The sequence below is a fragment of the Talpa europaea genome, assembly GCF_964194135.1.
Source record: "Talpa europaea genome assembly, chromosome: 5".
NCBI classification, from domain to species: Eukaryota; Metazoa; Chordata; class Mammalia; order Eulipotyphla; family Talpidae; genus Talpa; species Talpa europaea.
This window is the reverse complement of record NC_140071.1, coordinates 19,308,836-19,336,463: the sequence shown is the minus strand read 5'-3', so window position 1 is coordinate 19,336,463 and position 27,628 is coordinate 19,308,836. Positions and strand designations below refer to the sequence as shown.

At 44.6% G+C, this 27,628-nt stretch overlaps 1 protein-coding gene across 5 annotated transcripts in view; it reads right to left on the bottom strand.

The window, feature by feature from the left end:
• Positions 1–27,628, bottom strand: part of EGFLAM (EGF like, fibronectin type III and laminin G domains) — a gene marked incomplete at both ends in the record, with an annotated part of 143,313 nt that overhangs the window by 21,147 nt on the left and 94,538 nt on the right. For 4 of the 5 annotated variants that reach the window (XM_084234144.1, XM_084234145.1, XM_084234146.1 and 1 more), the window contains 10 exons: positions 105–221; positions 2,763–2,874; positions 6,045–6,288; positions 7,731–7,856; positions 16,491–16,680; positions 20,226–20,370; positions 22,200–22,300; positions 23,401–23,501; positions 24,134–24,449; positions 25,037–25,155. In XM_084234144.1, the coding sequence (XP_084090270.1) occupies positions 105–221; positions 2,763–2,874; positions 6,045–6,288; positions 7,731–7,856; positions 16,491–16,680; positions 20,226–20,370; positions 22,200–22,300; positions 23,401–23,501; positions 24,134–24,449; positions 25,037–25,155 (1,571 nt within the window). The remainder of the gene's footprint in view (positions 1–104; positions 222–2,762; positions 2,875–6,044; positions 6,289–7,730; positions 7,857–16,490; positions 16,681–20,225; positions 20,371–22,199; positions 22,301–23,400; positions 23,502–24,133; positions 24,450–25,036; positions 25,156–27,628) is intronic. The other variant, XM_084234147.1, reaches the window with a different exon arrangement.

The window sequence follows — 27,628 nt, the reverse complement described above, 5'->3', positions numbered from 1 at the left end:
ACCAAGCTACTGTCTTGGGTGCAGGAGGTCACATGGATTACAATCCTCAATTCTGTTATCTGCAGTCAGGTTCCCACAATAAAATGAGAAGGCGAAGCTGGTACCTTCTGGATGCTTCCACTAAATGGCTTGAGGATGCCTGAGTTCTTCTTCACATCATCATAGTTGGGGACACCACCAATAAAAATATCCGTGTTACACTTAATCTGTGTGAAGCCTCCCTGCCAATGGATTAAAAAAACACACACAGTAAAACCTCAGAAAAGGTGGGTAAGACTAGCAAATGGGCTTCGGCTCCCTGTTAGGTCACCAACCACACGAAGAGACAGTCTCGCGACCCATCAGGACAGCCTGCCTACATACGACCTTGCCTTTCACGTTTTTTAGTGTTACAATACTTCCCACCTGTGTGGAGTGTTTGTAAATTTCCTAGTATTTCTGAGACTCAGTTTCATCATTCACAAGATGGGAGTCATACATCTCTCACCACAGATCTGCCAGGATGAATGTGGCAGCCTGCACATTACTGCTGCTGGTGTTCGGGACCCCTTCAGCAGACCCTGTGGGGTCAAAGAGATCCCAGTGTGTTTGGAGAAAACTCAGAATTAGGGTTCTGTCTAGCAAACAGGGTGGGGCCTTGTGGGGTGAGAGCCGGTTCTCTTTGGCTGCTCATCAAAACCCTCTTGTTGAGAGGAGAGACAGGGCTGCCACTGCCACACCCACATGGGACCTCAGGGGAAAAGCAAAAGATCCCCCAAAGTGGGGCCTGTTCCAAAGTGAGTTGCTTCCTGTCTGGGTCTGCCACTTCTGTTTGGCTGGAAGGGGTTCAAAACCTGAGCAACACCCTCTGGCTGGGTTGCTCTGTGTCCTAGGAAGCGTGATTCTTGGAGTCCTGCCTGATTCCACTCAACCCTGTCAGCTGAACAAACCCAGGGGGAGGTTTCGCCTGGACAGACCTTTAGGGTTCTTGGTCCTGTGCCAGCCTCCCGATGTGTCCCTGTGCCCCTCCCCCATCGCCCCCACTCTTCCTCCCCCTTTCTCCCTTCTTCCTTTCTTTATTCCTTCCTCCATCCTTTCTTCATTCCACAAACACCTATGAAGCATTTTCGAGGGGTGAAGGGTGCTCTTGAAACAGAATTCAGTTTGGGGTTCTTCTGGTTCCCAAAGAGGTTCTTGGTTCCAGGAGGACCTCCCCAGCTGCCGGCCTCTGAGGCTGGTCCCTCCTCAACCAAAGGCCTCTTCCTCACCAAGTCTCTTTTCCCTGGTTTTTTTTTTTTTTTCCCCTTCTACCAATCCATTGTTTCTAAGAAAACCCAAATTTGCTAATGCCTCCTCAAGTCTTCTGATGCACAAAATGAAGACTAGTAAGAATTAAAATACTGGCAAATCTAAAGTCCCCTCTAGTTTTAGGGAGATGGAATTTTGTGTGTACAGAATCTTAATAGGTTATAATCAAAAGTAAATCTCTTTCCTCAAAAATAGTATTTTCTTGGGCCTCCCCGGTGGTGCAGGTGTTTGAGCGCAGCACTGTGAAGCTGTCCACAGCCTCTCAGCGCAGGTTCGATGCCAGCTGGTCATGGAGAAACCCACATGGCACAGCAGACCTCTCCTGTCTCGTCTGCTGCTCCCCTCAGGAGTGTGTTTCAGTCAATCTGCCTGTTCTGTTCCCCACTCTGTCTCTGGTGGATCCTCTCACCCTCCCACATATCTGGCCTGTACCCCGGTTCTTGTATGCATGAATAAAATAAATATTAAAAAAATTATTTTCTTTGGACAGGACCTTGGGCAAAATCATGGATGAAAATTATAAACAAGTAGAAATGCTGCATTCTGGAGGGTGTGACAGCACATTCCTAACTAATAAAAGGAAGCCAAACTACATGTTGCCGACCAGTTTCCAGTACTGTTGAGCTGGACACGGATACTCGGTCTAACTTCTATACTCAGTCTAACTTCTACAACTCTATGCAGCAGGCTCCGTTATAGCATCACCACTATCCCCATTTTATAAAGGAAAAAACACAATCTTGGAAGTCAAGTGGCCAGTCTGAGTTCTCACTGCTGGTAAGTGACAGAGCTAGGTTCTGAATGCCAGAGTCTGATTTCAGAGTCTGTGTTCTTGCAGGACGTGTGACCCCTTCATTACAGACCCTCCCTCAGATGCTGTCCACAGACAAGGACAAAGGCAGGGACTACCCATGGGGGTGAGAGTGGCAGGCAACATTTTAATGCTATGGTTGTATTAGTTTGCTTAATTCTTTTTTTCCAAAGATTTATTTATTTATGCATCAAGAGCTGGGATGTAGGCCAGAGGCATGAGGGGTGAGAGGATTCATCAGAGACAGAGTGGGCAGCAGAACAGGCGGAGCCACTGAAATTCACTGCTGAGGGGAACAATGGGAGAGACAGGAGAGGTCTGTTGCACCATGTGGGTCACCTCCCTGGCTGGGGATTGAACTTGTGCTGCAGTGGCTGCGGATTGCTTCATAGTACTGAGATTTAACCCCATGCACCACCATGGAGGCCCCAGTTTGCTTAATTCTTAAAACAACACTGTGAGGTTCTATATTATTATCTCTACTCACTACTGAGGAATAGAGGAGTTGGTACTGACCCTGTGGGGACCTGGGGTTTTACTAGGGTACCCAGGCACTGATGTCCATGTGCTTAACCACATGATTGCTATTCTTCTCTCCAGAACAGGAAGAAGACAGTCACCTCATTCACACTCACCATCAAGAGCCAAGGTGTATCCTTCTTACCTTTGCCATTCCCTCCACTACCTTCTGTTTATCCACTTGTAAGATACCATTCTTTGCTGTGCGAGATACATGCAGTTCGTGCCAGTGGCCTAGGGTGAGGGGGGCTTCACTCCTGTGAAGAAAGGAAATTAGTGTGGGTGAGCATCATGGGTGCTATGGCAACATCGATGCTTGTCAGTCAAGCTCTGATGAAACTGACCCCGGTCTTCGACACCATGCAGCATTCAGTGAAAGAGAACCGCCGGATGCTTAGTAAACAGGGGGATCAGCTACCTTGATTGGACCCCTTCATGGTAAAGCATTGCTTTTATCATTTGATGTGTTCTTTATAAGAAACTTGAAATGTGGGTATGACTTACATGATTTCCAAGATGAGGAGTCACATGATGGTAAAATAAAACATAATTGGACACACGTCGTAAACAAGATTCCTTGGTCTACTGGTATTCTTTAAAATGCATAAAGTCTAAGATGGACTAATGGATGGATGGATAGAGGGACATGAGGATGGAGAGCTAAATGATAAACAAATATAGCAAAACATTAAATGCAGACTATAGTTGGTGGGTATAAGAATGTTTACTATCCAATTTTTTCAACTTTTCTAAATGTTTGATATTTAAAATGGTGGGTTTGGGTGGACAGATTCCATGTTGCCTGATATTTTGAAAAAGATTAAAAGTACTTGAAAAATTCAATTAATTCAAGGTGGAAGCATTTGAAGCTTAAATGATATTGATAGTTCTACACATTACCTTTTATAGTGAGATGTGCAAAAAGAGTGTAATTATTGCATTTGTATTTCTAATTATATCTAGTTCCTGGCCTTCACTGAACCTCCCAATTATTTTTTGGTCCTGGATCACCTTTAGAAAACCATCAGGAATACCAATGTGTACAATTATTGAAAGGTCTCCACCCCTCAGTTGATTTTTTGCTCTGGCAAATGCTTTTGTGATTTGTCCTTAGCAATTAGAATTTAATCACCTTGGTTAAATCAATATGCAATAAAGAAACTAATGGCATCTTTTAAGAGGGCCTGTCTCTATAATAACTTACAGCAGCTTAGTCTCTGTCTTGTCCTGCAGAGGTCACTGCCTGTCAGGATGCTGCTGCCCTCTGCACAATTATATTGAGCAGAGTCACGCAGAGCTCTATTTCAGTTGTCTTGATTTTTGAATCCAGTCCAGATCAAATTTGACTACCATACTCAGTTCCTAAAGTTAAAATGATTTGGCCAATTTCACAACTTCCTGCAGTCCATACTTTCACTGAATTTTCTTAATCAATCAGGAAATCTTTGAAATGGTTTCCAAAATAAACATCATGCCAACTGGCATTTGAAATGCTGCCCCCACCCAACCTGTATCGCTGTTGCCAGATTACCACTGGAGAGGGGATGGGACAGGAGAGCAGAAGGGGGGTTGTTCCTTGCAAAGTGGGTGCTGGCCTCCTTTCTATCACACCTAAAGCTCAAGAATTCTTTTTCCAGGTGCCTTTCCTAATAGGCAGAGAAACAGTAATTTGCATTATTTTGTTGTTGGTGGTGGTATTTAATTGTGTGCTTTACAGGCAGAATGAAAGAGTAAAATGCTGGACTCCTAAGGTTCCATGTATCTGTGACCCCACAGCCAGAGAGGTGCAGGATGGGAAACACAACTTGTCCAGGAGGAGGGCTGATTGGCCCAGCCTCTCCCCTGCCTCTTTCTGGTCATCCCTTATCCAGAGGAAGTCATCTGAAAATACAAGGTGATATTCAAGGTGTCATCCTCCCTCTACTTGACAAATAGTTTTAGGTGACTTGCTTAGACTGGTTTGCATAATCATATGCAAGCTGAACCAATTAAACACCCACCAACGTTGTCTCGAAACATTGGAGGTTTTGTGTGACCAGAGGAACAAAAATGTTTGTCCATTCCCTAAGGTGAGAAGAGTCACTGATGTGTAGGAATTTAACCATGAGGACAAAAATGAGTTGTCTTTTTAAAGAATTGTTGAAATCTAATGCAATGAATGTTTCCCAGCAGTCATGAAAAATGACCAGCAAAGGGCAATGCCGGGTTGTAACATCTCACCCACATGCTCTTTCTAAAAATGACAGGCTAGTTATATGAATAGTGATTGAAGATAGCCTGCAATTGTCTTCAAAATAACAACAAACTGATTTCCTGTTGCAGGCACCATTGAGCAAAATGTCCCAGTGAGTTTCAAAAAAGACAAGTTCAACAAGAAGCTTGTTTGCATTAGATTACTGAGGCAGGAACACAGAGAGGGAGCTATAAACTCATCTGCACCCACTAGCCACAGGTTCTGAGGGATTTAGAGATACTGATACACTGAAGAGAAGCAACTGATTTGCTAAGTGAATTAATAGTGCAAACCAGATAACAGGAAAAAAGTTTTGAAGACTCAATCAGTTCTGCAGAAACCAGTGAGGTCTTTAGAAGCAGTGGCGGCTGCCTTGCTGTTGAAAGCACCCATCACCAGCCTTTGTGAGCATACTGGTCAAGTCCTGCTTACAACTGGGAGTTTTAAAAAATATAATAGCCAAGGCCTTATTCAGATCAACTGAATCGGAATATCTGATGGTGGGATCTAGTCATTGGTAACTTTTAAAAGTTTTCTGGGTGATTCTAAGATGAAATCATAGTTAAGAGACTTGGCTAGAAACCCCAGGGGGAAGACTTCAAAACAGTGGGTTATGAAGGCAGGTAAAGGAACAGTGCTTCACAGCTGCTGGTGAGTCATCATCAGTTTCCTTAACAGGAGCAGTAAGAGACTTGCTAAGTAACTAGTGACCATCAAAGAAACTGTAGAAGATGGAGTTAACATTTAAAATGAGGTGATAAGAACACTTCTGGTCATTAAATCTTTGTGAATACTTTTGTAGGAGTTGCTCTGTTTGTGCCGAGCACCCACCCAGCCATGCTTTGGGCAAGTGCAGAGGAATTACAGCTCATCAAGTTCCTGCTGATGGCACCGTGTGATTTCAGGTGGAAGTGAAGGCAGTTTATCACCAGCTGAAGCAAGACCTGTTTCCATAGTTGGAAGCAGAGAATGGCTACCTGTGGTAGTTTATTGAGTGAAGGAGACCAACAGATTTTATAGGAATGATCTACAGGAATCATGCTATCTGTATGAATCAGAACAGGTTTCAGATAAGGTACGTAGGTAGAGAAGCAAGGTAGAGTGCAAACTTTGGAAGATCAGTTGGACTTTTTCCCCAAGTGGCTACTGTTTGGTTTTTGGCAGAAGGGGGTCCTTAAAGGTTTCAGCTTTTACCTGAGAACACCAGTCCCAGAACCACAGTCAAATCGGAACTCCACGTGACCACCTGCCATGTTGATGGACAGGAAGTCCTTGCTGGCCGTGTCGTAGCTGTACAGGAGGATGCCGTCGCCTGCGTCTGGCCGAAATGTGATCTCAAACTCCATGAAGGAAAGGTAGTGCTGGGCCTCTAGCGGCCAGGGCGTGGCAGCGTAGGACCTCAGCGACTCTCTGAACTGAGGTATGACCAGGGTGAAGGCTGAAGAAACAAACAAGTTAGAAGTCCCTCCATGGGGAATTACCCATGTGCTTTTCCTCCCAGGCTCAGAGCTAAACCACATTTCCCAGCTAACTCCCAGAGAAGTGGGTGGTGATTTCTGGCCAGTAGGATGTGGACGGGGTCATTATCCAATGCCCCAGGCCCCATCCTTTAAACCTCTATCAGCCTCTCTGTCTTTCCCTTCCCTCACCTGCTGGCTGGATGCAGGAATCAGTGGAGGACTTTAAGGTCCTAGCAGAGACGCTGCATTCTTGAATGACTATGTGGAGCAGAGAGTGTTAGGGGGAAAAGGCTGTCCTAAAGCTAATTCCATACAGGCTTTGTGGACTCCACCCCCACCCCAGGCCAAAGCCAAAGACACTGGGAACTCCAAATCCCATCACCACCAAAGGGAAGGTGGCTGGGACCTGAGGGTGGGGTTCAGCAGCCAGGTTGAGATAAAAGGCAGACACGTGGGCTTTGGGGGACCCCATTTTGGCTCTCCGCCAGCTTGCAGAGTCCGGCCAGCTCTGAGAGAGTCTTTGGGTTTCCAGGTCAGCGGATCGGGTAGGACGCATTAAAGACTTTATTTCCCTATTTTCTCCTTGAGTTGTACATTTTCCTTATTTCCTTTTCCCTTATAAATAAACCTCTTATTAACCTTTTGTGTGTGCCTATAGTGGAGTATTCATAAGTCCCTTGTAAGTGCGCGGGTGAGGACCCACAGCCAGGCAACCCGTTCAATATCGGGGCTGCTCTATAACAAGAGCACCTTCCTGCCACCATTACTGCCCTGCAGTGATATGTGATATGAGCAAGGTGCAACCTTCATTATTGTGTCAAGCTCGGAAAGATGAGACAGCAGGGAACAGCCCTGAGTCACCAGTAAAGTTAAAACACGCTCAGTCCTGCATAATTTTCCAAAATTGTTCAAATCTTTAAAATTTTTCATTATTATATGTGTGTCTTCATGTGTACATACATATATACAAACATGCACGTACACACAGATGTAGATATAGGCACATACACACACAATAGCACAAAGAGGAAGTGAGATCACCATTGTCCTATCACATTATTGATGTTTCTGTGTATATCTTCCCAGCCTTTTTCCTGAAACTGTCAGTATTCCAAGGTGCACAAGCTATAAATGCTACGAATTTGATGTCATCAGACCACACTATAGGCTTTCAATGTTATTTGAGGGCCAGGAGGAGCTCACCTGGTTCAAGGAGCACCTTGAACATACCTATGGTGGGTTCAACACTTGCATCCTTGAAGACAATACAATCTACTACAAAAAGATTCTCCATCACTCCCAACAAAACAACATCAATGCAATAAAAATGCATGAGGCTATGCTAAAGGTGCACTGAGAAGTCACACCGACATGCATTAACATGGAGACAGAAACTGCCATCAACTTGCTTCTTTCTCACCGTCTTCGCAATGTCGACCTTTAAATCCAAGGGGGCAGAGGCAGATATAAGCATCAGCTTTCACTGTGGTGCAGGTGCCGCCATTGACACAGGAGGCTTCATCGCAGAGCCCGCTGCTGCATTCCCCTATGGACAGAGTGGGAATTACAAAGCCAGGTCATCATGCCAGCCAGTCCCACACCACAGAGCTGACCAAGTCAACAACTCAGGGTTCCAAATACATGCAGTTCAGTTCCAGTTCCTATTGATTTGCACCTCTGCAAGCCAGTTTGCAGGGTAAGTAGAGCCTCCCTTCATTTTAATTTGATTTTGGTTTGTTCTTTTTTGAAGAGCCACAGAGACTCTTTAAACATGGTAGACACAATAAATCAAATAATAAATTGTTGACTGATTTTATGACCTCTGAAGGGATGACTGAGCTGTTTCTGCTTTAATTTATCTCTCTATTGTTCTCAAAAGAGTGTATTTCAAGCCTAGCAATGTCAACAGTGTTTATGGTAAAAGAGTTCTCATTTGTGGGGCCCCAATTACCTTAAGTGCTGTCGCCTTACTGATTCAAAGTGAGGCAAGAGGGATCAGCATTGAAGGAGCTAATGCTAAGCTTACAAGCTGGTTGCTCCTGTCTGGGGCAAGCACTGGGCTGCTGGGGGGTAGGGTGGGGGGAGGGGGGGTATAGTACCCTAGCATATAGGTTCCTGAATCCCTATTTCTACCTCAAAGTTATAATGTCATGAGGGGCAGGCAGGAGAGCTGCAGGAAAATGTGCTGAGAGGTTCAACATCAGATGGGCTGGCCCTCGTCCCCAAACCTGCATCAGAGAGGCTCTTAAAAGCTATCAGATGAAGTGAGAACCAACTGGCTTCCCCTGGGGTACTTTTCTTCTGCCTCTTTGTTTTTTTTTTTTTTTTAAAGATTATTTATTTAGGGCCTCCCCGGTGGCGCAGCGGTTGAGCGCTGGGTTGCGAAGCTGCCCGCGGCCTCTGCGGTGCCGGTTCGATCCCCGGCTGCTCCCCGGCCACCAGAGGAGGGTCCCACATGGCGTGCAGACCTCTCCTGCCGCCCGCTGCTCCCCTCAGCAGTGTACTTCGGTCCTTCTGCCTGCTCTGCTCCCCGCTCTGGCTCTGGTGAATTCTCTCACCCTCCCGCGCTTCTGACTGTACCCAGTGCATGTATAAACAAAACAAACAAACAAATAAATAAATAAAAAAAAAATGCCTCTATTTAAAAAAAAAAAAAAAAGATTATTTATTTACACAAGCACTGGGTACAGTCAGAAGCACGGGAGGGTGAGAGAATTCACCAGAGCCAGAGCGGGGAGCAGAACAGGCAGAAGGACCGAAGTACACTGCTGAGGGGAGCAGCGGGTGGCAGGAGAGGTCTGCGCGCCATGTGGGACCCTCCTCTGGTGGCCGGGGTGCAGCCGGGGATCGAACCCAGCGCTGCAGAAGCTGCTGGCAGCTTCACAACCCAGCGCTCAACCGCTGCACCACCGGGGAGGCCCTCTTCTGCTTCTTTGTTCTCCTTTTAACCTTGTGTGTAAGAAATAAATTAGATGGGCCACAATCTAACCCAGAGCTATACAGGTGAGTACAAAACACTGTCTCTGCGGAGGTCAAGGAGACGCAGGTCAAGGAGGTCAAGGAGACGCATCTCTGACTGAGCTATGGGGACCCTATTCCATCCAGGTCTCTTATGCTGCACCTCCATGAGCCAGTAGCCCACCCCCCATGGAGACAAGCGTCCTCCATCTGATTGGGTCGTGTCAGCAGAGCATCCTTCCCTACCAGGCATCTGTGTTTGAACTCACCCCGTCTATTCATAAAGCCTCTTTGAGGGGAGGGCAGATGGGCTGGGGCAGTGTGCACCCAGAATTCAATCAAAACTCTTCCAAGGACTTGCCACCCCAGTTGTAATGAGTTGGAATCTGTGAATTCCAAGTGGGGCCACCAGAAGTTCAGGCAGGAGAGGTGGTCTCTCTCCAGCCACCACCCTGAGAGCCAGGCCGGCATTCACATCTCCCCAAGGCTCCACTTTGATCTCAGCAAAACTCTCCCAGGTCCCTGCGATCCACCAATTTCTGTGGGTTGAGATTCCTTCTTGGAGAAGGACTGGTCCCACAGGAAGAAGGGGGGTTCCTTGAGTTATTTTAATACACATGGAAAAAATTATTTTACAAATTTGCTTTGTAACTATTTTTTTTAAGAGGTGGGAATGGGGTGGAGGGTAAAGGCTGGGAAAGCCAGCCAGAGCTGTTCACTTGATGAAAGCAGCGTTTCAGCAAGATTATTCTGGCAATGCAATGAAAGATAGATTGTGAGTGGAAGGGGTGGGAAAGTGGGAAGAAATCCTACGGGGAGGTTAACCCGGACTGGAGGGGATGATCACCCCGGAAATGAGAAGTGAAGGGTCAAGGAGACAGGGAAAGAAGAAATAGCCAGTTCATTCCACAGGTTGAAGATGATGGAAGATTCTAGAATGACCTCAAGGTTTCTAGCTTGGAAGACTGAAAGAATATAGGTAAGAATATACAAGTGAGAGTGTCTGTGACTAGGATCTGGTTTTTGAGGAGCAGAGTTGGGTTTTGCTCAGGGTGCATGTGAGGTGACCTTGGGGACATCCTCTGCTGGGCTCTGAGCAGAGGAGCAGCCCAGTGCAAAGGGCAGGGGTGGATAGGGCAGCAGTGATCTCAGACACTGGGCTCCCTGCGAGAAGACAGGTTAAAAGGGTCCCCAGAGCTCCAGGAAAGTGGGAAAGGTAAGGAGCCAGTAGAGAAGAGAAAGGAAGGACAGGTGAAGGGGAACCCACACAGGACGGGGGGCAGTCCAGAAGCTTGGGGGTGTGGGGAGCAGGAGCAACGGAAGTAGAGGAGTTAACGCGGCTGTGAGGTGGAGGAGCATGAGTCTCGGTGGGTTGTAACAGAGGAGCACTCGCAGCTTTGCTGAGCCCCAGAAGATGGAAGGCAGAAGCCCTATCACAGGAAGGTCAGACTAGCAGCCTGGAATGGGTGCTAGAGTCGGAAGAAGAGAAGATACAGCTTCCCAGGGCCCCCAAATCGGAAGACCAGCAGGGTCGTGGGAAGCTGGGCACTGGCTTCAGCTGGAGCAAGTGTGAATAAGCAGAGCAGGGGGTCTTGGAGCTTAGATGGGACAAATTTTCATCGTTACTTTCCTAAACTCTCACTGGACTTGAGTATTTCCTTTAGTTATTCATGTAAGCAACCAACCTCTAGGATTAGCAGTTCAAGTGACTTGTGACTGACAGACCAGTGCCTGTCATATCCTACAGATATCCTGCAGATATCTGAAGATACCATGTATGCTCATCCCCACTACATAATAATGATCTTAAATGCTTTATGAAGAAGCACAACATCATTATAATCTCAAAACTTAAAAATGTATATTTTTATTTCAGTATATTTCTTATCATGTATCATTTTAAAACATTTTGAGATTGCAAAGTCATGTGTGCACAAAGGGTTAGGGGCCCTTGGGTTATGAGAAAACTTAATCTTAACTGCAAGTTTCCAGGAACTAAGGCAGGAGGGGTGCAGGGTACAGATAAATACATTAGTTTTAGAGAAGAGGAACCCTTTCAACTCAGAGTGGGAACAAGGAGGTTGCAAGGTCATGAGTACAGAGAACTGGCAGGGGCTCATCAGAATATGACATATCTTTTGTTGACACTGACATCTGCTATATGTCAGCTGTTGTACAGGCTTATGCAGTGATATGAAGGGCAGAAGAGAAATCAGACTCTCAAGGAGGCAAGAGAAGGCGGGCCATCATGGTGAAGTGCATCAAAGAGCTCAAGGGCAGTGAACAGCCTCCCTACACCTTCTATAACAGAAGCTTGTTCTTCCTCCCACCAAGATCAGCCAAATGTGTCCATAGCTCTACCACCATTACCACCTTGGATCAAACACCATTATCTCAATCAAGCTGTCGCTGCTGTATATGTGTACCACTGATCGCCCTTTCCAATGAGCTTTCTATAGCTAGGGGAATATTTTCAGAATACAAACTACACCTGAGGACCCCCCTCTCACTCATATTCCCATGGGGACAGGCCACTTTCTCTGCTAGGAATTCACTTCCTTCTCTGGTCTACTTTTTAACTCCTACTCTTATTTCAGATATCAGTTCTGCATTCCATCCTCATAAATGCTTTCTCTGAATTCCAACCTGTAATATTTCCTTACCATCACTTCTTCCTTGTAACACTTACACCCAAGTATAATCTTACATTCACTGTGTGCTTATTTCATTCATTTGGTCTCTCCTTAGTGCTGGGATCCAGTCTATCATGTTTATTGTTCTATTCCTAACACCAGCATCATGGCCAGCACTAAGCAGGTGCTCAAATAAGCATCTATTGAGTGAAGGAACGAGGACAGAGTGATAATCCAGGGGGATTATCAGGTCACCAGGGGTATCTTGAGACCTCTTGAGTCTTGAATGATGTGGGGAGTTGTAAAGCCAAGTCACTGTTTCAGCAGGGTACAAAGATGCAAGACAGGATTGGAGAAAGGAAGTAATGAGAATTTGGGTGGAAGTTATCAAAAAGAAGGTTAGGCCAGAGATTGATGGCATTTGCTAAGACTACCAACTATTCTAGAATGTGAGTTGCAGGAAAGTCCAAGAGCTGGGGTAGTCCGATAGAGAAGAATGAGTAACAAAAGGTCCCTTGGGAGAGGGAAAAAAGGTTTGTTGGGGTTGAGAAGGTGGAACAGCAAAAGAAGATGACAATGCCCAGTGAGTGGTGCCAGAGAGAGGAACCACAATTCTCTAACGGACATCACCCTCTTCTAGAAGCCAGTCTCTACTAGAACTTCACCTCTGATTGCGTGAGCCCAGACTCCCCCTTGCATTTAACTTACAAAGACTCGCAAGGAATAATTCAAAGAAAGCAAATATGGAGGTTAAAGAAGGATCATCAGTCCTGTTATTGCACCTCAGAGAGGGAAATAAAAGAAATTTAAAAGAAGGTAACATGACCAGTGCCTGACACTGAAATTCATAGAGACAAATTGAATGATCCAATAAACTGCTTCCAGGGAGTCTGGAGCCAGCAAACTGGCCTCTCCTGGTGCTATCTGCTCCATGGAGAGGTTGGTAGCACACTGTGTTAGAATTTGAAACACTGTAAGAAATCCATCCTTGCTCAACTTTGCAGTACATTAGCTTCCTGTCAGAAAGTACCTCAAAACTGCCAGATCTATCCTGTCAGGTCAATGAAGAGAAAAAACAACTTAGACCCTGCTTGATGGGTATAATCAGAATATTACTACCACTACTACTAATGACAACAACAGAAGATATTTATAACATTTTTGCTATGTACAATGCCTAAATACTTTCGACATTTCACAACTCATGTAGATGTAATGATTTTATTAGGTAGCTACCACTTATAGATGTGGAAAGTGAGTCTCAGAAAAGTTAACTAATTTGCCAAATCCAGGACCTCTGCCTTCAGAATTGTGCTCCAGCTGATGGAGTTGCTGGTTCTTATGTTCTAATCATCACAGAGATCTGAAACAGGGATTTTGGAGACAGCCCTTCTACCCATCACAAAAATTAACTCAAAGTGGATCAAATGTCCAATTAGAATCTTTTCTAATGGTTTCAGTAACAGCTATTTACTGTCTGCTTTGACTAAGTAATCAACTGGGAAGGGAAATAGCATAGAAAATAACATGTGGAAAATGATCTTTTCCTTTTAAGTAAAAGGCATCACCATTAGCAGTAAATAAGACAGAAGGAAGCAACTTAAAGCCAGTCTGGGAGCCTCTGCTGTGACAGGTGTGGTGAGGAGGGCAGGTGCCAGAATGGCTGAGGGCATATTTAGGCTCCAGCACTTCTGAGCGATGTGTCCTTAGACGAGTTACTTAACTGTATCGTTCCACTAGATCACAACTCCAAACACTTGGGCCATAGGTATCTTGGGAAGATTAAAGATTAGTTTAGACTATATAGTGTGTGCTTGACTAATACTAGCTATAAAACAATCTAATCATAGCTGGAGTCGTGAGGATTGAATCTGAATGTTGTCTGAAATGGAGGGCTGGATGGTATGTGGTAAAAGGGACGTGGTAGATGTTAATGGGAGAATGTAGGAGTGTTTACAATGTGTTCCTGTGCATTCTTTCAAACTAACATCTTGGAAACAGAGGGAAATGAGGCTTGAAAAAGGGGCATTCCATTTCCACCTAGGGCTATGTCATGGGAGGATGTGGTGCTCAGCACTATGGCCTGATCTTGGGATTATGAGTGAAAAGCAAGAGATTCAGAGACACCAGCCCAGAGTTCAGATTTGAGTCACTATTATGAACTGAATTGTGTTGCCCTCAAAATTCATAGGTTGAAGCCCAGTGGAGGCGTATCTGGAAAGAGGGCTTTTGAGGAGGTAATTAAGGCTAAATGAGATCAGAAAAGTGGGACCCTTGTATTTATAAGGCGGGACTGATAACTTTCTAAGACAAGAGAAAAAGATACCAGGAATATACATAGGGTGAAATCATGGGAGAAGCTGGCTACCTGCAAGCCAAAGAAAATGGCTTCAGGAGAAATGAAACCTGCCTTGACTGTGAGTTTGCAGTCTCCAGAATGGTAAGAAGATTTCTGTTGTTTAAGCCACCCAGCCCAGTGCGTGATGTTTTGTTATAGCCCTAGCAAACTAATAGAACCCTTGAATTAACCCACCTTAGAATTACCTACTAGCTGCCTTCAGTGATGGAAAAAATGTCCTGATTGTTTTAAAAATAATCCCAGTCTTTTCAACAAATGGTGTGGAGACAACCAGACATCCGTATGCAAAAACATGAATCTAGAAACAGACTTTACACTCTGCACAAAAAGCAACTTAATATGGATTGCAGACCTAAATGGAAAATGGAAATGCCGACAGGGACAGGGCGCACCGGGATGCTCACACATTTGCTGGTAGGGTGGCACAACAGTAAAGCCACTTTGGAAGACAGTTGGGTCGTTTCTTACAAAACCAAACATTCTTATTATATAATTCAGCAATCATACTCCTTGGAATTCATTCAAAAGAGTTGAAAATTTATGTGTACACAAAATCAGATATTTATAGACACTCTATTCATAATTGCCAAAACGTGGAAACAAACAAGACATCTTTCAGTAGGAGGAAAATAAACTGTGTATTTCCAGATAAAGAATTTATTATTCAGCATTAAAATCAAATGAACTACCAAGCCATGAAAAACATGGAGAAACCTTGAAGGTATATGACTAAGTGAAAGAAAGAAATCTGAAAGAAACCTAAATATATGACATTCTAAATATATGATGATTCCAAATATATGACATTTTAAATATCTGATGATCCCAAATATATGACATTCTAAAACAGACAAAATGATGGGGAATCTACAGAAAGCAGTGGGTGTCAGGGGGTAGGGCAGGGGAGGGATGAATAGGCAGATCACAGAGGATTATTATCTCAGGGAAGCTCCTCTGTATGATACCATAATGACGGACATGTCATTTGTTCACACTAACAGAACATGCAACACCATGATTCTATGTCAATGCCATGCAGGCAAGGAAAAATCATTTCCCGCTACCATGCAGACTCCTTGGCTGAGGACACGTCCCCACCCGTCATGAAAAGACAGATTAATGAAAGAGAAAATGCCCCACAATTTCAACTACATACATATGAGAGTCCTATGAAGACACGTGACTCAAAACACAGTCAGGCAACTGAGGCTTACATGCCCCCCAGAGTTAAGGAAAGGGGGTGGGGCCAGGGCTCCTTAGAGGGGAAGGAATTCATGAGAAGGTGAAGAGAGGTAAGGTGTGGGGAACCAAGGTTGTCCTCTCCAGTAGAGGAGTCTCTCGGATGAAAAACTGATCTCTGGTCACAGTCCCCTTGCAGCTGTCACCCCCACCCCCTTTCCAGGGTCAGTTTTCCTTACACAAGGGCAACTTCTCTTTTCAGAGTTTCCACTGTTTCTTCAGCTTCTCAAAATAATTCTTATATCAAAGAGGTATATCAAGGGGTGGCATGTTCTACAAATGTCACCATTTCTAACCAACGCCCTCCTCTAGTGGGAAATGTTGGTCATGGGGGAGGCTAAGCATGTAGGGAGTGAGACGGCTTATTTGGGAAATCTCTGTACCTTCCCTTCAGTTTTGCTGTGAATCTTAAACTGTCACCCAAAAATTCTTAATAAAGGAAACAGAAAAAAAGGAAAAACGATCTTAGCTCTTTTTGCTATTTTGGATAAGTTATTTAACATTTCTAAACTCAGGTTTCTTCATGTATAAAATAGGAATCATGTCTACCTGCTGGAGTTAGTGTGAGGGCTCAAAGAGAGGGTATGTGGGGCAGTGCTTACTTAGCACAGCAGTCAACAATAGGATTTGACTGTGTCTCTTACAAGCAGAGACCATTGGTGAGCTCTTTGATTACTCACTTGGCTTTTCCACTGGACTAGGAAGACAAAGTGAAGCGGTGAGTTGCCCTGCTCAGTGAGGCCATGTCACACTTCCTGCACTGGCCCAGCCAGGACAGAGTGGGGCACAGCCAAGGGCTTGGGGCACCATATTATCTACCATGTTGGGATTCAGACTCAGGGACTGCAGAGTACCCATCTCACCCAATCCTTCCTGACATTCGACATTAACCAGCTGCCCAGGGTGGCAACCCACCTAACTGCTCACTTCTCTGGCCCCAACCCAAAAGACAACCCACAAACACTCCCCAGCTCACTAGGCAACCACTTACCCACATCAGCCCCGCTGAGTGCTTTCCCCAGGGGCCAGGGCCTCATGTCAATGCTCTTCCCGTTAACGATGAGGGACTGAACACAGCCTTCGAAGCCTCGGTTTGTCCCTGTTGCTCTGACCAACCAGAATGCACTGGGTGCCCCACCAAGGTAGAGAGGTGTCCGGAAGGTAATTTTACTGTATTGGCCCTTTAAGAAAGATGAAAACTGTACCTCAGTAAACAAAATCAAAAGCTGAACACAAAAGATTTTGATGAGAGACACGATTAAGATGGAGTTTACAGCCAGTGTTTTCTCCCATCTTCTGGGGAAAGGGGTGTGAGTAATAATGGGGTCAAATGCAGGGTGAGGGGAAAGCATTAGAATTCTGGAGGCAAACAAGGTGATATCTACAGATAGTGATTTAAGAGACTGTAACCTGAAACCTGTATAATAATAGAGATGCAGCTGACTTCAACAACAACAATAAAGACATTGACCTTCTGGGAAATCAAACCCACAGTTCCCATAGGAACTCAGTGAGCTTCTCAGAGGGCTGTTTCCAGAAGGGATGATTTGGGAATGTCTACAAGGGAAGGGAAGGTAGATCAGAGCCAAGAGCAACCTAACAGGCCGTGTACCATGCTGGGCATCCAAAAAAAACTCCCTCTCTCCAGCCCTGACACCCATTGACTGTGTACCTTGGCTGTGCCACAGGCCTATTCTGTGCCCCCAGAGGTGACAGGCCTAATTTTGCCTCTGGGGCTCACATTTATCTTTCCCGGCTCCCGGTCATATTTACACTACATCCTACAAGAAACATTCTTGGGCAGGGGAGGGATTAACAAAGAGATTGTGTTGCAAACTATTTTGAAATTTTCTCACAGATACAATGTTTTTGTAAGTGTTATTACAGTTGGGACATTTCCAATCTTAGACCAAACCACAATCTGGATTATAGGTTTTGAAGTGACAAAATAGGGTTGAACATGAGGTGGGACAAAATTAAGGTGCCCGTGGTCCTTCAACTTTTATTACAGAAATATCTCATTTATTTGGATTAAAGAGTAAAGAAGAGGGTGGGGAAAGGCACACAGTCAGAATTTAAAAATGTCCACAATGTAAACCACTGAAATGTAATCTGTGTCCTTTACACTTTTATTTTCCAAAGTAGAATATCTAATCATCGCTTTCTCTCTATTAACGAATAGACAAAATTCATTTGTAAATAGTATACCATGTAGTAGGCAGCTCTAAAGTACTTACAGTGGATTTAAAAATTGATTAAATTGCTTGCCAGTCACTGCACACTGCTGTCTCAGATGAGTCAAGTGCCCTGTTGGCTTATTTCAACAAGCTCCTCAGGTGTCATTCTTTCTGGATCCCATCTTCATCCCTCTGGCCCTTTGCCCTGATCCAGGACCACCACAGTAGGGTCCTGAAATCTCAGTTCTATTCTGCACTTTTCATTAAGTGTGCTGTAGGGCTTGGCGGCGACTTTGATGCTCCCTTCACAGAGTCTCAGGCCTGGCCTTGCTCTTCCTCTGCTGGGATTGCCTGTAGACCCCTGGGGCTGCCCGCCCACCTCTGTGGAGACCTGATAGTGCTCTGGAATTTGCAACTCTCCAGCATGACCTCTAGTAGTTTTTGCTGAAGTATAAAAGTCCAGTTCCCTTGCTTTTGGCTGCAATAATTCAGAGGTATAATTTATATTCCAGAATTCCCTTGTGGGATCAGGCTGAAGTCAGACCTGAAGTCTGAAAGAACTCTGCCTGAGAGCTCACCCTTGCACCTCTTCCTGTCTACCTTTTGCTCACCCTTGCCAGTTTCTTAATACATCACTTGCACAGAACTCCTCATCTTAGCCCTGCTTTTGGGAAACCCTGATTTTAAGGTCACTGTACTCCAAGATAGTTTACGAAACATTCCACATATATGGTCCAGTGTATACCACTTGCTTAGCAAGTCTCAGTAGTAGAGAGGCAAATGCACTGATTATCCATATAATTATATGTTTCTGGAACTAATACTTATAGTCATTGAAATCATAGACTCTTGGAGTTGGAAAAAAAGTATGACAATTCATAAGCCAAGTTCCCATTGACCATTGCATTCTTTGTACATCCTTACCAAAGGATTTGGCTAAGCTGTATTTTGAATAGGGATGGGGAACCTTCTCCAAAGAACCTTTGTTGCACCCCTGTATATCTTTGGTGCAGCCAAAGTTGGCTCCCTGTGACTCTCCCAGCTTTAGTGCTGAGGGTCCATAGAGTAAGTCCTTCATCTTTGACTCTCCTTTTGACACTGGGATAAAAAAAAATCTACCACCCCTGCCTTCATCTTCTCTTCCCCAAACTAAGAAATGTCTGCCAGTCAATCATTTCAGGGATTTCATGCCATCTTCCTGTTCTAGTGACTGTTCTTTGGACATGCTCCAGTTGCCTCTGGCCCTCTTGAGGTATGATCACAGATCTGAATAGAGCTTTCTTAGATAATGGTGACCATTAAAGCACTGAAGGCTACAGATAATTGCCAGAATAGAATGGGATTGTCCCCTCCCTTATTCTAGATGCTATGCCTCTATTAATACAACCTGTAATTTATTTAGCTTGCTGATACTGCATGACCCTGTTGGTTAATCTTCATTGAATTTCCTGGCTGTAAGTTCTAAGACATTTTCACATGTGTTGCTTCCACTGAAACTTCCTCATTCTGTCTTCATGTTAGTACTTTGCTTCCAAGTTCAAAACTTCTTTGTTCCTATCAAATTTTATTTTAACATACTAAGGTCTATCCTTCTGGTCTTATGTGTCTCTGTATTTCATTTACCCTGCCTTTTCCTTCCTTAGAAATAGATAAATAAATGATCTCCCTGGATTCACATTCACTGTATTTGGATTCCTGTTCCTTTGAAACCATTGGGGTCCAAATTAATGAGTTTTTTTCCTTTCTTCTTTTTTTTGATCACCCAGGATGGCCTTTACATAACATATCTTACCAGTAAATAACAGTGAAGAATCCGGGAAGGGAGGAAATGGTGCACATTCACACACAAAGGCTTTTTTGCTACATTTTTCCTCAGAGAATGGGGACACCTGCTTATTTATAATTACAGGCTCCCTTCCTTGGCAGGTTACTAATCTGAACTGTTTATTCCAAACAAAACCCTATAATTGCCCAGAGCATGACAAATATGTGACCACCTAGGTGATTTGCTGAGTTGTCCAACAGTTAAATTGTTTACCACTTCCTATAATCCTGCCCCCACATACCCAAAGGTAGATGAGCGGATTATTCCCACACATTGAGCCAAGTGAACATCAGGACTATTTTCTGAGGCCACAGGATTGCAGCTCTCTCGCCTTAAGAGCAAGCTTTGTGTTTGGCCCCGAGAGTGGCTTTCGTCTCCTGGCATGGGCCTTCCTCAACCCCGGGCATTGATGTCCTTATAGGAAGAGCACATGTCTGTGAGCATGAGGCCCACTGCGTGGCTCCTGCTCCCACAGTGAGGATGCTTGCAGCTTCAATTCTTCTCAATAGACATGGGGGGGGGGTTGGGCACAAGCCCTGAGCACCCACCTATAGGGGGAAGATGCAGCAGCAGCACAGCAGAGCTTAGGTATATGGATTCACCATGTATGAGGACCCACCCAGAGCTTGCCTCCTGCCAAGTCTCCTCAGCTCTCTGCAGTAGGGCCTGCTTGGGAAGCTTATGGTAGGCTCTGGATGGTGGGTAGGGAGTGAGGCGTGCTCACCTGGGACTGGCCTGTTACCGGAGTGCCATTGTTGAGCTGCAGCAGCCCATTGAGACCATCTCTGTAGAGCGTCACCACGTGCCAGGCCCCCAGTTTCACTTTGGTCTCACTTGTGATGATGGCAACCCCAGTTCCACAATTAAACCTATGGGAGAGGGAAAGGAAAGGAAGATTCTTTGATTAACCAGCTCATCATGTTTTGAGGCTTTACAGACATCACTTCCAGGGTAAGGGCTTCTTGAAGAGTCGATCTGTTCACAGTTCTGCTTACAAATCCCAAGCACTGTTTTAATCTACATGGATGAGCAAGATGCCTCCTGCTTGGTGATGGCAACTTAGTTATAGCTACGCTGTCTGCAGAACCCTGAACGTGGGGCCTTCTCGGCAGCTTAGAAAATGATGGGCAACTAGGTCCTCCCTCTCATTTTCAGAAGTTACCAGATGCTTAAAGTAGATTCAAGGTGCTGTGAATTAGAACTGGAGTTTTCTGCTTTCAGAGACTCCTCAGGGTACTTTCTCCAACTCTCAAATGACAGCTCAATGACATTAATGAGATGTAAGAAAAATCATGTCTTTGCATTCATCGTGGCCAGCTGGCCAGAGTGGCCATCTGTGTTCATCTGTGCCCACGTACAGGTGTGCTTCCCACAGGAGGCTCCGGTTGAGGGCTGGTATGGGCACAGAGGGAGCATTCTCACCAGGCTGTCTGATTCTTGTTGCTTTCCCCAAATGTCTATGTCCTGGAAGACCCACCCATCACTATGTCTGACACTAGAATTGTGACCCTTTCTGACCACACAACCACTATGTCACTTCCCCCTTGGGTCCTGAGATTGTCAGTGAGGAAGGCTGCCCACCTGGCACTGTCCTGAGAGGATCTCACGAATGGTAGCCTTCCTTTGTTTCATGACCCTCGATGGAGTGGGATGGGGTTAAGGTGCATTGTGGGACAGGCTGACCCAGAGGGGATCACAGAAACACCAGCAGCAGTTGCAGAGCTGGGGAGCTGTGACCAGCAACAACTGCTGTGCTACTGACAGTCCATCAATCCTCCAAGTGTTAGCGCCTCACCAGGTTAGAGCTGCTGCCCCAGAGGCTGGTGCTATGTTAACCATCCATAAGCACTAAGCCAAAGAGGGAGGCCCATTTTCAAATCCAAGTGGGATGCTCAGCAATCTGAATTAAATCAAGAATCGTTGATGCTTATTGAGAGCTAGCTACGTGCCAGAGGATGCTCTGAGTACTTCAGTGAGTTAATTCATATAATCCTCACAATAGCCCAAGAGGAAACACTGGCCCTGAGAAGTTCAGTCATTTGCTTAAAGTCAAAAGGCAGGAACTTAATGCTGAGCTCAGGATCTTAACTGGTGAATCTACTCGCACATAGGTGTGATATCCAGCCTCCATGAGGGAGATCAAAATGCTCACACTTCCATAACACTTCCCTGAACGCCACATGTAAACTGAACGTGGTTTCCAAAGAGCGTTGGGAGAAAAATGAGCAGGGCAGAGGAAATAAGCCAGGCAGTTCACCACAGCCCCCAAGGAAAGACAGGAGGAGATAGGAGTCTCTGGGAACCCCTAACCCTTGAGAGAGTGGAGGCTCCTCTTTGCTGTCCATGGCTGTTAGTCAGAAAAGGACAAGCAGAAGGTGGTTATTCCCACCACATCCACTAGGGTTCCAGCAGAAAAGGGGCTTGGTTGCTTTGACTGGCCATTGCATTCCCAGATGGACAACAGTGCTGGTAGCCCGGAGCAAGTCAAGAAACATTTGTTGTTGTACGAATGAATGGTTAGAAGTTCCCAAACTCCAGTCACCCTGCAATCCTGATGCTCCAGTATTTAGTAAATGCATCCATGCTCACGATACACACACTCTTACTTTATCTACGGGTACTCATCATATATACATTTCTCACTGCAAAAATATAATGTAGGACTGTATTAAAAGATCGTGGGTTTGGTGGGAGTTACCTGAACTGGAGTGAGCGTCGGATGATGGCCAGGGACATGAAATCACCCCTCCCGTGTTCGTTCTCCCCACAGTAGAGCAGTAAGCCCTCCTCCGCCTCTGCCTGTTACACAAACAAAAGCCACACAAACAATGAGCATCTCCTCCCTCATAAAGCACCACCCGCAAACACTCATGAATGTGAAACCCAGGCATTCTCCTCTATAGTCCTATTTACAAGGGACGAGCATGTAGCTGCCAACTTGTTCCCAGGTACCTGTGCCCACTTCATTTTCAATAAGCAAATAGCAGTCTAAATGGGTGTGAGCAACAGCAGTGATGTGAGCGAAAGGTGGCCCCATACTTGACCTGCTCTTTATTGGTTTAGGGATGCAGTAGCAGAGCCTCAGGAAAAACATGCCTACACAGACCCTGGTCACAGAAATGCCTTTCTTGTGCTCATCGAGTGCGATTCTCCCCTCAGGTCATTCCACTTTTTTTCTCTTTGCTCCCCTCCCTTTGGAGAAGCATGAAAATTTGCTTCTTCCTTCTACTACGAGAGCAGGATGGTAGAGACCCCACTCACGGGTTATATATTTTGCAGCCCTTTTGGCTGTTCTAGACTGGGATAAGTCATCTTTTGGACACTCAACCGTGTGACCATGACCTCAGAGGAGATTCATTTCCAGATTGCCAAGCCTTTCATGTCTTCTGAGATACCCAAAAAATCACTTCAAGCTGAAGCACTGATTGCATTCAGGGTGCAATTGGTGCAGATCAGAGAGTATCTAGGGGTCCTCATTGTGAGCCAAGGTTATGAGCAGTGCAGCTGTCCATTGGTTCAGCTGCAGCCATAGCAATGAAACAGACATTGGGGCTCCCTTTGCAGGGATCTTGGAATGGAGAATGCACAATGTCTTCTAAAATTCTGGCTTGGGAAGAACATGAGCAACGTGGTTGGGACTGCACATTCTCACTGGCAAACTACTGACCAGCCACTTCCCTCATTTAGTAATACACAGAACCCCTTCTCCCCTTGCTGGCAACCTTGAGTGTGCAAATGTGTCCATCATTCTTGCTACCCTGTGAACTGGGGTATGCACAGGGTCTGTATCATAATGACCTTTGGCATTTACCTCCCTCCTTCTGCTCCCTCCCCCCCATTTTTATGTAGCACATTGTGTGTTAAGATGTTCAAGGCATTCATCAAACAATTCCTCTTACCCTAAATTCAAGAGTAATTTGAAATGCCTGATAGGAATTCTTCAGAGGTTCAAAGGTTACATAAGAGTGGCCAAAGAACTGAGGATACTGTATAACAATATCTGAAAAGAGAAAAAGACAACACAAAAGAGTGTTGTTTCCTCACTTCTTCAAATGCAAAAATCAAAATACATCAATGACTGCACATCTGTAGGTGAAAACTTCTGGTCATCTGTCAAACCTAGCTGATGATCTGCCTTTCTCTACCTTTACTCCTACAACTCTCTTTGAAAGCTTTGTGCATCTAAATTTCTTAGGAAGAAACTGGACTTCTGGAAATTTTAACTTACTACTCTAAAAAAAAATCAGTGGCTTTTGAATTACTGATACCCATTTTCCAGCTGTATATTTGTGTGACATAAACTGATTATTGTCTTTTTGAACCAACTGCATGCACATGTTTTGGCTGCATTTCTTTAGCAGAGACGTGTTCACACTAAGCCCAACTGCCAAAGGGGATGTCCCAATAATTTATTAGGTGGTCCAAAGTACTGCACTTTTGACATGAATCAAATGTGTTGTTGTCTTACTAGAAGCAAGGGAAGCTGCCTCACAATAGGCTTGACATGGCTAACTTATTCACCAATTCATGGGTGAATAGGGTTTACACAGAACCGTGTCTAGACCACAAGATTGCCCTCTGGTTCCTGACTGGGACAACCCACCACCGTGCCCTCCCCTACCAAGGGCATACCTTCTGAGCAGCTTTCACCACCTTTGCCCAGGTTGCAGTGGCATCTTGAGCCCCCCCAGGTGTAGTCATTGACACAAAAACTGTCAGCAGGGCAGAGGGCTTCATCGCAAGACATATCAAAGAGCCTGGGCATCAGAGCCACATTATTCTTGCCTTTCTTCTCCACAGGGGTGGGCTGGGAAGCCGCTGCATTAGGGAGAGATGCTGGGGTAGGGGGCACATGCATAGAAGCAGTGTTTGGGTTCGATATAGGTGCCACATGGGGTTCTACCAACAATTTCTTATTCCCTCCTTTGATAGCAGGAAGTGGTTTAACCTAAAGCCAGAGAAAGAAAAAGATTCAGGATTCACACAGAGCAGTCACTAGATTGCCTTCTTTATGGTTGGTATCTTGAAAATATAGTCACTTTTGAAACTCCCCAACCTCCTGGGATGTAGAAAGAGCAGATAGCACTGACCCCAGTTTATGGATTAAGAACTCGAGGCTCAGGATTTTAAGTATCTTGTCCTATATTGCTCAGAAAATCAGTGGCAAAGCTGTTTTTACATGATTTATTTTTATTCTAATACCACAGAGATAAATTACTTTGTCAAGGAATTGTCCATTTTCTTCTAATACCTGACTTTATAAAATTTTCACTTGGTGCAAAATCTAAATGTATTTTTGCCACATTGTCAAGTCAGCAGGCAGGAGCTAACTATAGAATATCAGCATGGCTGGTACTTAGTTACTACTAATTTATGATCACCTGGAGCCTAATAGTCAGAGGAAATAAATAAGTGCTAAAAGCAAATGTAAGTAAAATTTAAGTAAAATGTTCATGGGCCATTAGCTAAATTGCCTTCTTCAGCAAGAAAATAAAAACACCCTGTGTTTTAAGAGCAGAGATTTTTTTTTTTTACCTCTTCAAAGGAAATATCCAAATCTAAGTCATCATCATCATCTCCTTCATCATCCTCGCCAGCTCCTGAGTTGGTTCTATAATGGGGTCCATAGCTGCCACTTCCTTCTTCTTGGGGACCTTGACAGAGAAAAGCAGCACAGCACTGTCAACATGTACCTTCAAGCCCTTTCCTAATGCAGCCACATACAGAGCTATGCTGAGCACATCAGATGCATTAGAAAAACGCAAGGAATTCACCAGGAACACCATCCATGACCCCAAAATATGAAAAATGTTTTCTCATGCAAATAAAAACCTGAATGAATGGTCATTTTATACGGACACGATTGGCAAAATCATAAAAGTCAGGGAATAAGAAATATTTCTAAAGACAGGATAAACAGGGCCTCTTTCACACTGATGTGAGATGTGTAAGCCAGCACAGACACTTTGCAAAAGACTCGGAAAAACTGAAAAAGGTAGAAATGTTCACCTTTGACCCAGTAAATTCATGCCAACTTTATAGAATCTGGAGAAACTTCTACATTTGTATCAGGAGACTGTGTGTAACACATTATAATAACAGAATTTGTAATGGTTAAAAATAAAACACTCCAAATGTGTTACTAGTAATAGCAAGTAGCAGTCCAGAAAGTCTATCAACAGAGAATGGACACCTAATTATATCTATGGAATGGAATACTATGCAGCAGGGAAAATGAATGAATGAGTATTTAATGCATGGATATGGCTCTAGCTCATGATCTCATGTAAAAATGTCCAAGTTACAGAAGAATACATCCATTTGATACAATTTATATAAAAATCAACAGCAAGTAAAATTTACTAATTATTTAGGGATCCATATTTACGTGGTTTAAACTTAAAAAAAGTAAGACTGACAAAATTATGTTGGGGAGGTCAAAAGAAGAGGTGAATGAGTAGGATATGTAGGGGCCTTCACAACTAGTCTATTATATTCTACTTCTTAAGCTAGGTGATGGGTACATGTGAGTGCTCACATTATTTTATAAAAATTACATATGCACTTTTGATGTGTGAACTATTTAGTTAAAAGTTCTTTAGAATAATACAGACATTATAATAGAGGAGACATTCCCACACCCAAAACAGGGCCTTATGTGGTATCTTGGGGGAGGGTGACCATTTCCAATGATCTTAGCAGGACAGTGGGCTCTTTCAGAGCTGGAACGCGGGCTGAGAAAAACATCAGGGACAATACAGTCATTGTCCTTTGGGAGATGGTCAGAGAAGCATCTTTGTGCACTTGTCATCCACAGTATCTACTAACTTAGGTTTAACACTGGCAGCACTTCCCAAGGATGTGGGAGTCTTTCAAAGTATTGTTCCACAGTGCCCCCAGCTCCCTCCAGTGGGTCTGGGTAAATGCAGGCCCAGCTGCTTTCTCTAAACAAGATACACCAGCCAGGCACCAGCACGAAGGGCAATACAACTCTGGCAACATAAATGAACTTTTTTTTTTAAAAGATTTATTTTATTTATACAAGAACCAGGCTACAGACTAGATGTGTGGGGGCGGGGGGGTGGGTGAGAGAATTCACCAGAAACAGAGTGGGGAACAGAACAGGCAGTCTGACTGAAATACACTGCTGAGAGGAGCAGCGGGCAAGACAGGAGAGGTCTGCTTGCCGTGTAGGTTGCTCCGAGGCCAGCGGAGATCAAATAGGCACTGCAGAGGCTGTGGGCAGCTTCACAGCGCTGCGCTCAACCACCTGTGCCACCAGGGAGGCCCATAAATGAACTTTTGTGGGTTGCTGACCCTATTAGTTATCAGACATCCAGTGTTTAGATAACTGGCTTGAAAGAAAGAAAGTAATATATTATCAAAGACATAAATTAAACCTATAGACATTCTGCTTTCGGAAAAAGCAAAGTCAAATTGCTCTCTCACAAAAGCAAACTCACTTTCCACTGAGCAAAATAGTAAGCCAACTGCCAGCAGGGCAGAGGGAAAAGAAAGAAAGAGAGTGTGGGAAATGTCAGCGCACACCACCGGCCAGAAATCTCTGGGACCAGGAAGAGAGAAACATGGCCTGGAGGCAGTGGGGGAGGAGCTGTTTCCAGGTGTTGGGGTGCATCTTAGTGGAGGTGGGATAATACAGGGGAGATGGCATTTTTACCACCTCCTCACCAATTCCCTGAAGTTTTGATTAAAATAGTCCACATTTTAGCTGAAAATTCAAGTCTGTGGATGCCAGATTTACACCTGGATTAAAGTCCCAGCCAGGGCAGCTGCATCCAGTCTGTACAGCTGTGTGCCAGATGTTTTCACACCAAAAGCCAGAAAGCTCATGAAGAGAGCTTCCCCTTCTCTTGTCTCTTTGGAACTATATCTTTCTGCCTCTCTCCCTACTTCTGTCTCTCATTCTCTGGGTCTCTTTCTCTCTTTTTTTTTTTCTCTTCTCCTTTCTCTCTTTACCTTGCTGAATTTCAGAAGAGTCCAGTGGTAATAAAAGGATCGTATAACATATACATGATACGAGCTGGGTTTTGCCTTCAATAGGTTGGTCTTGCCACTTCTGAGTGTTCTCTCTTGCCCTGCACATTCTTGCCAATATTGCTTTATTCT